The sequence below is a fragment of the Cenococcum geophilum genome, assembly GCF_001692895.1.
Source record: "Cenococcum geophilum 1.58 unplaced genomic scaffold K441scaffold_76, whole genome shotgun sequence".
In the NCBI taxonomy this organism is placed as follows: Eukaryota; Fungi; Ascomycota; class Dothideomycetes; order Gloniales; family Gloniaceae; genus Cenococcum; species Cenococcum geophilum.
Window position 1 is genome coordinate 381,880 of NW_027137634.1, and position 14,607 is coordinate 396,486.

At 31.6% G+C, this 14,607-nt stretch overlaps 1 protein-coding gene across 1 annotated transcript; it reads left to right on the forward strand.

The window, feature by feature from the left end:
- Nucleotides 1-5,448: 5,448 nt before the first annotated feature.
- K441DRAFT_591277 (uncharacterized protein) lies at nt 5,449-10,595 on the forward strand (the record flags this gene model as incomplete). The annotated part of the gene is made up of 3 exons (XM_067644831.1): nt 5,449-5,541; nt 6,462-6,482; nt 10,500-10,595. Coding segments are annotated over 3 exons (210 nt in total), but the record flags the coding sequence as incomplete, so codon positions are not given.
- Between the last annotated feature and the right edge of the window lie 4,012 nt (nt 10,596-14,607).

Consider the following 14,607-nt stretch of genomic DNA (forward strand, 5'->3'; position numbering starts at 1 on the left):
GTATAAAGGGACAATAATATACTGCAAGGAATAAAAGAATATTTAATTAGAAGTTTTACGTTTTGTTATAATAACGTATGCTAAATTTATAAGGATATTAAGTACGGCGTAAGCTATTGGCCGTAAGAGCTATATTTAGCAGAATATAAAGGAACTAATAAACTAGTTCGCAGATCGGATATTAAGGACGATAAATTTAATATAGGTAAAACATTTCGTAATAATAAGGTAATAAAGGCGGTTTACTAGGAATACGTAGCTATTAGAGATGTTATACTAGAGGTAGAGAATAATTCCACTATAGAATAGGGAATATTAGTAGGGATTAAGACCCTACTAGATATGGTGTTTATCGCTTTACAAGATATAAAAGAAGTAAGATAGCGAGCTACTTCGGCACTTAGTAAAGGTAAAAGGCTATAAGCTTAAGATTCTTAAGACGAGATATAAGATAACTAAGACTTTTAAGATAAGATGAGGTAAGCTTAAGGACCTATAATAGACGATAACCGATAAAGCAGAGTAATAGCTTAGTTTAGTAATATATAAATAAGCTTAGGATAAAGTTTCCTAAAGGTATAAGACTCTTAAGATAAAATAAGTAAAATTTAAGATTCTTAAAACGAGATGAGAATACTAAGTAAGCCTAGTTAGACTAAGGCTGGGGTAAAGCTTAAGTTAGAAGTAAGCTTAGGATTAAAGAATCTAAAGGGTTAAGAATTTAGAGTATAAATAAGGACACCTATAAATAAGAGGCAAGAGGCTTTTTTACGGACTAGAGAATCCGCAGTGTAAATAGTAATTAGACTAGGAGATAGATATATAGACTTAGAAAACTTACTAGGGGAATATAGTGTTTAGCCTAAAGATTAAAAAGTTAATATTAAGATTAAGAAGTAAGAAGACTTTAAGGATTAATCTATAAGATATAAACTAAAAGAAACCATAGAAAAGTTTAGGCAAAGAATTATCATATAGTAAGAATAGAAACTAGATAAGAGATTTAGTATATTAGAACGTATAAGGGACAGAGCGCTAGTATAAAGAATTATTAATAGGCATATTAAGAGCTAAGTGGCTTACCGAACTAAAAAATGAAGAGGATTTAGGAATTCCTACTAGATTTAAAAAACGATATATAAAGGGCTATTATAACGCAGTAATAAGAAGATACTTCCTTACGGATAAGCTATATACACTTTAATAGCTATACTAAAAGTGGTATAGGCAGCGATATAATGATAAGTGGGAAGATTTCTATATATAGTTAGATAAAAAAGTTATCTAAGACTACCCGAATACCGAAAAGGCTATAACTTATATTAAAGGGGCCTTAATTATAACGTTAAAGGATCTAAAGAAACGATTAGAGGACTAGAAAAGTAAGAGACGCATTTTAGTACCTATAAATAAAGTTATAACATTTAGATTAGTATATGTTACAGACGCTTTAAGTACAATATTACGACTACTTGGAGAGGAGTTAGAAGAAGCTAGTTGGTTAATATAAGCATAGTCTAGGATGGAACCCGTGGAACTATATAACAAGGAATAGTAAGCAGAGTCATGTAATATAATCTATATAATCTGTATAATCTATAAGATCTATTATAGAGCGAATAGAGTAGACAGAGTAGATAGAGTAACAACTTTCTTAGGAGTACGGTTGTGTATTTAAGGACCCTTAATCCCTACCTAGATAGTTCCTTCTTTATAGTAATTCTCAGAATATAATTAGAGTTAATCTATTAGGCAACCACTCTACTAGTTATTATTACGTTGTTGACTTTTGTACTTACATTTCCTATATACCTAGCCTATTAACGAACCTATTATAGTTTTTGCTATAAGGTTCCGTTATATAATTACTACCCGGTTATAGTATTAATATAAGAAGTTAAACAATATGCCACTAAAAGCAGCCACTATAACGCCGTTGACAGTAGCAACTACTTTAAGGACAGGAAGTGACACTAGTATAGCGGATACTAACTTACAGCAACCTGTGACGGTCGGACAGCTATAGGAAATAGTTAACTAGCTAATAGCTAATAATATAGTGTTGGAAGAAAGACTTAATGGGATAGGAGTAGCAAAGATTAAGCTATTATTAATTGAGAGATTTATAGGAGAGAGGTTAAAGCTTAAAGGATTCCTTATATAGATGCACTTTAAGGTCTTACAGGAGGGAGTAAAGTTACCTATACCTATAGATCGGATAGCCTATGCAGGACTATTCTTATTAGGAAAAGCACTTAAGTGGTTTAAACCTTACCTTATAGAGATATAGGTAAACGGAATGACAACCACTAACTAAGACGTGCGATTTATGTTCTTAAGTTGGGAAGGATTCGCAGAATAACTAATATAGATATTTAGAGACCTAGAAGAAACAACTATAGCAGAAAGAAAACTCCAGAACCTTATACAACGAACTTTAGTAATTAAGTATACGATATAGTTCCAGACACTAGTAATATAAGTAGAGTGGAATAATAGGGCGCTTATAGTACAGTATAAACAGGGACTTAAGGCTAAAGTCCAGGACGTAATTATCCTAATAGAAGATGCGGATACCCTAAGGGAACTAATAGATTAGGTAATTAAGATTAACAATTGGATCTACTAAAGGGAATAGGCTAAGAGAGGCTAGGATAGAATTCTATAGTTATATAAGGCGTAGAGTACATAACAATAAAAGCTAAGTTAGAAACTATGGTATGGCGTAGAGCTAATAGACCTAAGTGGTACTAAAGAAGCCTATAAGAGATGGAGTAAACTATAGAAACCTAGAGGATAAGGATTAAGTAATTAAAGGTTTAAGGAGTAAAGGCTAAATTAGGGATCTTAATAGCAGAAGACATTTAGGCGGACTCTATAATAAGAAAAATAGTTTAAAGAAGAAGCTTATATAAATTGCGGAAAACAGGGTTATTATATTAGAGACTATAGAAGTAGGCAGAGTTACTATATAGTAAAAGGTATAAGACTAGCAGACGATATATACGTATAAAGGAATAATAATATACTATAAGGAATAAAAGAGTGTTTAATTAGAAGTTTTGCGTTTTGTTATAACAACGCATGCCAAATTTATAAGAACGCTAAGTACGGCGTAAGCTATTGGCCACAAGAGCTAGTACCTATAGGATGTAGAGGAACCAATAAACTAGTTCGCAGATCGGATATTAAGGACGATAAATTCGACCTAGGCGAAATATTCTGTAACGATAAGGCAATAAGGGCCGCTTACTAGGAGCGAGTAGACCTTAGAGATGTTATACTAGAGGTAGAGGATGATTCTATTATAGAATAAGGAATATTAGTAGGGATTAAAACCCCACTAGATACAATGTCTATCGCTTCGCGAGACGTAAGAGAAGTAGGACAGCGAACTACTTCGGCACTTAATAAAGGCAAAAGNCTAAAGGCTTAAGATTCTTAAGATGAGATAAAAGACGACTAAGATTCTTAAGATGAGATAAGGTAAGCTTAAGAACCTATAATGGATAGAAACCGATGGAGTAGAGTAGCGGCTTAGTTTAAAGATATACGAATAAGCTTAGGACAAGAATTCCTAACAGTATAAGATTTTTAAGATGAGATGAGTAAGATTTAGGACTCTTAAGACGAGATAAGGACACTAGTTAAGCCTAGTTGGACTAAGGTAGGGGCTAAGCTTAGGTCAGAAGTAAGCTCGGGATTAAAGAACCTAAGGGGTTAAGAATTTGGGGTATAAATTAGGACACCTATAGATAAGAGGCTAGGAGCTTCTTTATAGATTAGAGAATCTGCGGCATAAATAGTAATTAAACTAGGAGACGAATATATAGACCTAGAGGATTTACTAGTTAAACGAAGTGTTTAGACTAAAGATTAAAAAGCCAATATTAGGATTAAGAAGTAAGATAACTTTAAGGATTAGAGCGTAAGGCGTAAACTAAAAGAAACCATGGAAGAATTTAGATAAAGAATTATCGCGTAGTAAGAATAGAAACTAGATAAAAGATCTAGTATATTAGGACGTATAAAGGATAGAGCACTAGTACGAAGAATTACTAATAGGCTGAGAGTAGGTATACTAAGAGCTAAGTAGCTTACTAAACTGGAATAAGAAGAGGATTTAGGGATTCCTACTAGGTTCGAGGAACGACATACTAAAGGCTATCACGACGCAGTAATAAAGAGATATTTCCTTATGGATAGACCGTATATACTCCAGCAGCTATACTAAAAGTGGTATAGGCAACGACGCAATAATAAGTGGGAAGATTTCTATATGTGGTTGGATGAAAAGGTTATTTAGGACTATCTAATTATAGAGAAGGCCATGATACATATTAAAGGAGCCTTAATTATAATGTTAAAGGATCTAAAGGAACGTTTAGAGGACTAGAGAAGTGAGAGGCGCATCTTAGTACCTACGAATAAAATCGCAACGTTTAGATTAGTATGATAAAGGTTTAAACTTAAGGGTAAAGACGAGCTAAGAGTTGACCTAAAGCACCTAGCACACTACACGATATTATAGATTGCGTGCGTGGACGATATATATAAAATGTATAAGAATCTAAAAGAAAAGAATTAGAAATACTCTATAAGGATATACTAGATGACGGATAAGCAATAGTATAGGAATGCTAAATATATATATGGATGGCATCCAATAGAAATCTAAGAGGAAGGAAGTTTAGTACTTTAACCAGGAAGGTTCCTTACGGAAGAATGCTTAGACGGACAACAGTAGTGGGAATACCTAGAAAATATATATCTATAGTATATTGAAGATAAAAAGCGAACTAGGTATTGGCTAAAAAACGAGCCAAGTGCACTAGGATTAAGTAGCTAATAGTTAGGAAAAGTAGAGGCCTATAGGACTAAAGGGAGCTAGTAGTAGAGCCTTAGACCTTTAAAGGAATTTAAGGACAACACCTAAATTTACGGATTAATTGGTAAGATTAGCAGTTTAAAGCGCTAATAGATAGTGGAGTAACGCGAAACTATATCTTACTAGTAGTAGTTAAAAGAATGGGGCTACCTTATAGATAAAAAAAGCAACCTTACCTATTAGTTATAATTTTAGGAGATCTAATAACCTATAGAGAAGGGATTATTAATCTTAAAACAGGACCTATTTAGATAACTATTAAAGGAAGATAAATTGAGATGTCTTTTAATATCCTACTATTGGGACGGGACGAGGCAGTATTAGATATACCTTAGTTACAGGAATATAATCTAAGAATTGATTGGATTATAGGTTAGGTCAATATTAAAGATACTTAACGCCATAAGATGCGATAATAAGCTAAGTTGGTATAGTACTAAGTAGGAGCAACCTATAAAGAAATAGAAAAAGGACTAAGCTATATACTAAAGAGATACTATAAGTACGGCAAGAAACTATAGTCACCGAAAAGTGAAAAACTGTTAGAATATATAGTATGGGACTATAAAATAGAGTTGGAACTAGGAATAAGTCTAAGGTTCTTTCTAATCTATAAGCTTACTAAAGAAGAGGGTAGAGCGTTAAAAGAGTTTGTCTAGGAAAATCTATAAAAGGGATACATTAGACCATCGCAGTTATTAGTAGGTTATTTAGTACTATTCGTACTAAAGAAGAATGGTAAACTAAGGCTGTGTATTAACTATAGACAGTTAAATAGCATTACTAGGAAGGATAGGTATCCTTTACCCTTAATTAGCGAAATTTAAGACAGGATAGGTAATGCGCAAATCTTTATAAAGATAGATCTGAGATAGGCGTATTATTAGATTAGGATTAAGGAAGGCGATAAATAGAAGGCAGCCTTTAGATTAAAGGAAGGACTGTATAAACTATTAGTTATGCAATTTAGGCTTATAAACGCACCAGCAACGTTTTAGAAGCATATTAACAATATATTAGGAGAATACTTAGATAAATTTGTTATGGTATATCTTAATAATATTATTATCTACTTAATAACTAAGAAAGAATACGGGGAACATGTTAAATGGGTTTTAAAGAGACTATAAGAAGAATAGATGCTAGTAGTAATTAAGAAATGCGAGTTCTTTACTAGGAAGACCGATTTTATTAGATTTATTATTAAACTAGGCCAACTTAGCATAGATCTAAAAAAGATCAAAGCTATAGTAAATTAGTAGGAACTAGAGAACGTTATATAGTTAAGATTGTTTCTAGGGTTTTGTAATTACTGCAGAAGGTTTATAGCGCAATAGTTAAAGGATATTAAGCCATTTACGCAGTTAATAAAGAAAGAAGAACTATGGGTATAAGGGGAAGAGTAAAGAAAACTCTTTAAGAAAGTTAAAGAGTTGTTTACCTAGGAGCTAGTTCTTAAGATCTATTAACTAGAACTAGAGACGGTTGTAGAAACAAATATATTAGACTATATACTAAGGGCATACTTTATATAAAGGCATTAAGATAGATGGCACCCAGTGGTATACTATAGTTGGAAGATAATACTACTAGAGTTAAACTATAACATCTATAACAAAGAATTGTTAGGTATAGTTATAGTATTAAAGAAATAGAGAGCATTCTTATAAAGTATAGAGAAACTATTTATAGTTAAAATGGATTATAAGAACCTAACAGGATTCCTAATAATAAAGGAACTTAACTAAAGATAGGTTAGATGGGTAGAGATGCTTATAGAATACTATTTTAAGATTTTATATACTAAAGGTATAGATAATATGCAGGCAGATGCTCTAAGCCGTAAAGCTAAACTATAAAATAAGGAAAAGCTATTAGGGGCTTTATTGCGAAAAGATATAGACGGATTAATTAGGTATAATTATCCGAAAATTATAGCAACTTAAAAAAACAACGAACTAGAGAAAGTCTATAAAATACTAAAAAGCTTTTAAGTATAAAGAATTCTAAAAGCATAGCTAGAAGGTCCACAGACGGATATATACGAAAATTAAGAAGTAAAGTATATCCTAAAAAGTATAGCAGAGTAATTTATAAAGGACTTCTATAAGGGACTAACCTAAGGACATAATAGAGCTACGGGCTTAGTGTTAAGACTTTAGGAGGAGTACGTTATTAATAGAATCTAAAGGATAGCTAGAAGGGTTATAAAGGAATATCTAGATTGCTAAAGGAATAAACTGACGAGGTATAAGCTATATGGAGGGCTATAATCTGTTAAAATACTAGAGAGACTATAGGAGGTTATATTATGGGACTTTATTATTAAGTTGCCAAAATTAAAAGACCCTATTACCGGATAAGATTATAACGCGATCTTAGTAATAGTAGACAAGCTTACGAAGTGGGGATACTTTATAGCATATACAGAAGAAATCTTAGCAGAAGATGTCGCTAGAATCTATATTAAAGAAGTGTTTGCAAGATATAGAGCACTAAGTAAAATTATATCGGATAGAGATCTAAGATTCGTAGTAGTATTCTAGGAAGTGTTCTTAGCGGAGTAAGGAGTTTAAGCAGTAACTTCCACTATATATTATCTATAGACAGACGGTTAAATGGAAAGGTTAAATTAAACGCTAGAGCAGTACCTAAGATATTATATTAATTATGCGTAAAATAATTGGGTATCGCTATTACTAGTTATATAATTTGTATATAATATAACACCTTAAGAAGGAATAGGCATATTACTATTTAAGGCAAATTATGGATACGAGCCAAGAACATCGTTATTATTATAGCAAGTGAAGAAAACGAGTAGAATAGCTAAAGAGAGAATAAAGATATTAATAAATCTTTATGCAGACCTTATGGAATCAGTAAAGAAAGTATAAGAGAAAATAAAAAAGTACTATAATGCTAAGAGATCTAAGGGACCAGATCTTAAGGAGGGAGATAAAGTATAGCTACTATATAAAAATTTCAAGAGTTAACAACTAAGTAAGAAATTAGACTATGTTAGACTAGGACCTTTCGAAATTATATAGAGGATTTTACCGGTTATATTTAAGTTAAACCTACTAGCCAAAATAAAGATCTACCCTGTATAATACATCGTAATGCTAGAGCTAGTATATAGGAATGTTAAGCCACTGGTTTATAAAGTAGATACGTATAGAGGACAAGAAGAAGACGAATGGTAAGTATTAAAGATCGTTAATTATAAGAATATTGATAACGAGATATAGTATAAGGTTAAGTAGATAGGCTACACTAAGACTACCTAGGAGCCACTAGAGAATTTAAAGAACGCTATGGGAAAGGTATAGGAGTATTGGAAGAGATTAGGTTAGGTAGTATTAATAAAGAAGGATCGCTAAAGAATAAGTCACCTAAGGGGGACCTAAGAAGAGCAGTTGCTAAACTACTTAGATCTATTTCCTTCTCTATTAGAAGAGAATCCGTTCTTTTATTACCTAGTTCCTGCAGACCTTATTCTATAAGTTTTCACTCCTTAGAGCGAACCTTATAAACGCGTTAGAGACGCTAAACTTTCGTAAAGGTAGACTGCTAAGCCTTAAGGGCACAAGCAGATTCTTCAGATCGACGATGGGCTTCCGCTAGCGCTGCGGCAAGATTACCCTTAAGTTTTTCTGCCTTAGATTAAACACAAGACCCTAAAACAAATTAATTAGGGAACTAGACGACTATTAAGAATAATAGGTCGCGTATATTTAATATTAAAGATAGAGTGAATATTACAGGATGACCGAATATTCGCTTTAGTGCACTCCAAATAAGAGGAAGGTTGCTAGGATAAAGGACTTACCAACGCAACATAAACCAGCCCCTCTTTTATACAACGAGAATATAGAGATGGCATTATCTCACTAAGAGACAATATTATAGCAATAGTACGAGACTGACGGGCTATAGAGGAAGAAGAAGGTGCTTTAGGCATTATAAGTAACGATATTAACCAAATTGATTAAACGGATATTATACCTCTAGTAAACGACCTAGAGATACTAGGTATCTTTAAGGACGAAGATGGAGAGGAGGGAGATGGTGTTACGGACGCTTTAAGTATAATGTTACGACTACTTAGAGAGGAGTTAGAAGAAGCTAGTTAGTTAATATAAGTATAGTCTAAGATGGAACCTGTAGAACTATATAACGAGGAATAGTAAGCAGAGTTATATAATATAATCTATATAATCTATATAATCTATAAGATCTATTATAGAGCGAATAGAGTAGATAGAGTAGACAGAGTAATAACTTTCTTAGGAGTACGGTTGTGTATTTAAGGACCCTTAATCCCTACCTAGATAGTTCCTTCCTTGTAGTAATTCTTAGAATATAATTAGAGTTAATCTATTAGGCAACCACTCCACCAGTTGTTATTACGTTGTTGACTTTTATACTTGCATTTCCTATACACCTAGCCCATTAACGAACCTATCGTAGTTCTTGCTACAAGGTTCCGTTACAGTATAATAAAGGTTTAAACTTAAGAATAAAGACAAGCTAAGAGTTAACCTAAAGCACTTAGCGCACTATATACTATTATAGATTATATATATAAACGATATATACGAGATATATAAGAATCCGAAGGAAAAGAATTGGAAATACCCTATAAGGATATACTAGATAATAGATAAATAATAGTATAGGAATGCTAAATATATATATAAATAGCATCCAGCAGAAGTCTAAGAGGAAGGAGGTTTAATACTTTAGCCAGGAAGATTTCTTATAGAAGAATGCTTAGATAGATAATAGTAGTGGAAATGCTTAGAAAATACGTGTCTATAGTATATTAAAGATAAAAAGCGAACTAGGTATTAGCTAAAGAGCGAGCTAAGTATATAAGGATTAAGTAGCTAATAGTTAGGAAAAGTAAAGGCCTATAGGATTAGAGGGAGCTAGTAGTAGAGCCTTAGACCCTTAAAGGAATTTAAGGATAACACCTAAATTTACAAGTTAAATAGCAAGATTAGTAGTTTAAAGCGCTAATAGATAGTAGAGTAACGCAAAACTATATCTTACTAGTAGTAGTTAAGAGAATGGGTTTACCTTATAGACAGAAGGAGCAACTTTACCTATTAGTTACGATTTTAGAGGAGATCTAATAGCCTATAGAGGAGGGATTATTAACCTTAAAATAGGACCTATTTAGATAACTATTAAAGGAAGACGAATTAAGATATCTTTTAATATCCTACTATTAAAACGGGATAAGATAATACTAGGAATGCCTTAGTTACAGAAATATAATCTAAAGATTAATTGGATTATAGGTCAGGTCAATATTAGAGATACTTAACGCCGTAAAATATAATAGTAAATTAAGTTGGTATAGTACTAAGTTGGAGCAATATATAAAAAGACTGAGTAAGGCTTAAGTTATATACTAAAGAGATACTATAAGTATGGCAAAAAACTATAATCACTAGAAAGTAAAAAGCTATTAAAGTATATAGTATAGGACTATAAGATAGAATTAGAACCGGGAATAAGTCTAAGGTTCTTTCTAACCTATAAGCTTACTAAAGAAGAAGGTAAAGCACTTAAAGAGTTTATTTAGAAAAACTTATAAAAGGGATATATTAGACTATCGCAATTATTAGCGGGATATCTAGTACTGTTTATACTAAAGAAGAATAGCAAACTAAGGCTGTATATTAACTATAGGTAGTTAAACAGTATTACTAGGAAGGATAGATATCCTTTACCCTTAATTAGCGAAATCTAAAAGAGGATAGGTAATGTGTAAATGTTTATAAAGATAGATCTAAAATAGGTATACTATTAGATTAGGATTAAGGAAGGCGATAAATAAAAGGCAGCCTTTAGGTTAAAGGAAGGACTATATAAGCTATTAGTTATGCAATTTAGGCTTATAAACGCACTAGTAACGTTCTAAAAGCGTATTAATAATATATTAAGAGAGCACTTAGATAAATTCGTTATGGTATACCTTAATAATATTATTATCTACTTAATAACTAAGAAAGAATACGGGGAATATATTAAATGGGTTTTAAAGAGACTATAAAAAGAATAGATGCTAGTAGCAATTAAGAAATACAAGTTCTTTATAAGAAAGACCGATTATATTAAATTTATTATTAAACTAGGCTAACTTAGTATAGATCTAAAGAAGATTAAGGCTATAGTAAATTAGTAAGAATTAGAGAACGTTATACAGTTAAGATTATTCCTAGGGTTTTGCAATTACTATAGAAGGTTTATAGCGTAATAGTTAAAGGATATTAAACCATTTACGCGGTTAATAAAAAAAGAAGAACTATAGGTATAGGGAGAGGAGTAATAGGAATTATTTAAAAAAGTTAAAAAGTTGTTTACCTAGGAGCTAGTTCTTAAAATCTATTAACTAAGCCTAGAGACGGTTGTAGAAACGGATGCATTAGACTATATATTAGGGGCGTACTTTATATAGAAACACTAAAATAGATAGCACCTAGTGGTATACTATAGTTGGAAGATAATACTACTAGAGTTAAACTATAACATTTATAACAAGGAGTTATTAGGTATAGTTATAGCATTAAAGGAATAGAGAGCATTTTTATAAGGCATAGAGAAACTATTTATAGTTAAGATGGATTATAAAAACTTAATAGGATTCCTAATAATAAAGAAACTTAACTAAAGATAGGTTAGATAGGCAGAGATGCTTATAGAATACCATTTTAAGATTTAGTATACTAAGGGTATAGATAATATATAAGCAGACGCTTTAAGTTAAAAAGCTAAACTATAAAATAACGAAAAGCCATTAGGGGCTTTACTGCGAAAAGATATAGACGGGTTAATTAGGTACAATTATCTAAAAATTATAGCTACTTAAGAAAATAAGGAACTAGAAAAAGTCTACAAGACACTAGAAAGCTTTTAGGTATAAAGAATTTTAGAAGTACAGCTAGAAGATCCGTAGATAGATATATATAAAAATTGAGAAGTAAAGTACATCCTAAAAAGCATAGCAGAATAATTTGTAGAAGATTTTTATAAGGGAATGACTTAAGGATATAATGGAGCCATGGGCTTAGTGTTAAGACTTTAGGAGAAATACATTATTAACAGAATCTAAAATATTATAAGAAAAGTAATAAAGGAATATCTAGATTGCTAAAGAAATAAACTAACGAGGTATAAGCTATATAGAGGGCTATAACCTATTAAAATACTAGAGAAACTATAGGAGGTTATATTATAGGACTTTATTATTAAGTTGCTAAAGTTAAGAGATCCTATTACCGGATAAGATTATAACGCGATTTTAGTAATAGTAGATAAGCTTATAAAGTGGGGATACTTTATAGTATATATAAAAGAAATATTAGCGGAAGATGTCGCTAGAATCTATATTAAAGAAGTATTTACAAGATATGGAGCACTGTAAGAGGCCAGCTTAATCGGAACATATAATTATCTAATCGACAGTGTCACCGGTAAGTAGAAGGTAAGTTAAAGGTAGAATAAGTTTCACGTATTAAAGGACAAATGCTTTTAACCACTTCTATTTAGAGACTAATCGCTAGTTCTTCTCTAGAGGGGAACTAGCTTCCTATATATTTCTTCCAAGACGCTAGTAAAACCTTTCGCCCCTAACCTATCTAACTATGTCTTCTGGAATATAGATAGGACATAAATAAAACCTCCTACCGTCTTATTAGATATATACCTCTCGGGGGATTCCGTTATAAGCACTAAGTAAAATTATATCGGATAGGGATCTAAGATTTATAGTAGTATTTTAGGAAGTGTTTTTAGCAAAGCAAGGAGTTTAAGCAGTAACTTCTACCGTATATTATCCGCAGATAGACGGTTAGACGGAAAGATTAAATTAGACGCTAAAGCAGTATCTAAGGCATTATATTAATTATGCACAGAATAATTAGGTATCGCTATTACCAGTTATATAATTTATATAAAATATAACACTATAAGAAAGAATAGGCATATTACTATTTAAGGCAAATTATAGATATAAGCTAANAANATNNTTATTACTANAATAAGNNAAGAAAANNAGTAGNATAGCTAAAGANANAATAAANACNNTAATAAATCTTTATATAGACCTTATAGAATTAGTAAAGAAAGTATAAGAGAAAATAAAAAGGTATTATAATGCTAAGAGATCTAAGGGACTAGATCTTAAGGAGGGAGATAAAGTGTGGCTACTATACAAAAATTTTAAAAGTTGATAACTAAGTAAGAAGTTAGACTACGTCAGATTAGGACCTTTTAAAATTATATAAAGGATTTCACCGGTTACGTTTAAGTTAAACCTACTAGCTAAGATAAAGATCTACCCTATATAGTATATTATAATACTAGAGCTAGCATATAGGAATATTAAGCTACTAGTTTATAAAGTAGACACGTATAGAGGATAGGAAGAAGATAAATAGTAAGTTTTAAAGATTATTGGTTATAAGGACATTAATAACGAAATATAGTATAAAATTAAGTGGATAGGCTATACTAAGACTACCTAGGAGCCACTAGAAAATTTAAAGAATGCTATAAAAAAGGTATAGAAATATCGGAAGAAATTAGGTTAGGCAGTATTAATAAAAAAGGATTACTAAAGAATAAGTTACCTAAGGGGGACCTAAGAAGAGTAGTTACCGAACTACTTAAATCTGTTTTCTTCCCTATTAGAGGAGAATCTGTTTTTTTATTGCTAAGTTTCTATAAACCTTATTCTATAAGTTTTTACTCCTTAAAATAAACCTTATAAACCTTCTTAAGACGGAGCAACTAAGTAGACGCCGCAATCTAAGTATTTAGGGCCTTCTATTCCGCGTTACGGGAACGTTCTAACTTAATAAGAGCTTAAGACAGTTTACTATCTAGCCGCGTAGTAGTAGATTAAATATAATACCCTAAGATAAATTAATTAGGGAACTAGACGACTATTAAGAGTAATAGGTCGCGTATATTTAGTATTAGAAGTAGAGCGAACATTATAGGATAAACAAATATTCGCTTTAGTACACTCTAAGCAAGAGGACGGTTATTACGAAGATGGACTTATTAACGTAATATAAACCAACCCCTTTTTCAAACAGTAAGAATACGGAGATAGTATAATCTCACTAAGAGACAATATTGCAGTAATAGTGCGAGCACGACGTTAGGCGTATAAGGAAGAAATTGCTTTAGGTATAATAAGCAATAATATTAACCAAATTAATTAGACGGACATTATACCTCTAGTAAATAACTTAAAGATATTAGGAATCTTTAAGGACAAAGATAGAGAGGAGGGAAATAGTATTATGGACGCTTTAAGTACGATATTATAACTACTAGGAGAAGAGACGAAAAAAGCTAGTTAGTTAATTTAAGTACGGTCTAAGATAGAGCCGGTAGAACTATATAACAAGGAATAGTAACCAAAGTTATATAATATACTACGTATTAAACGAGAGGCATAGGAGGAACTTATGTACCTTATATATAAGACGTATATTATATATAAGAAGGATTTTATAGAAGTACGGTTGTGTATTTAAGGACCCTTAGTCCCTACCTAGATAGTTCCTTCCTTATAGTAATTCTTAGAATATAATTAGAGTTAATCTATTAGGCAACCACTCTACCAGTTATTATTACGTTATTAACTTTAACTTATATTACCTATATACCTAGCCCAATAATAAGCCTATCGT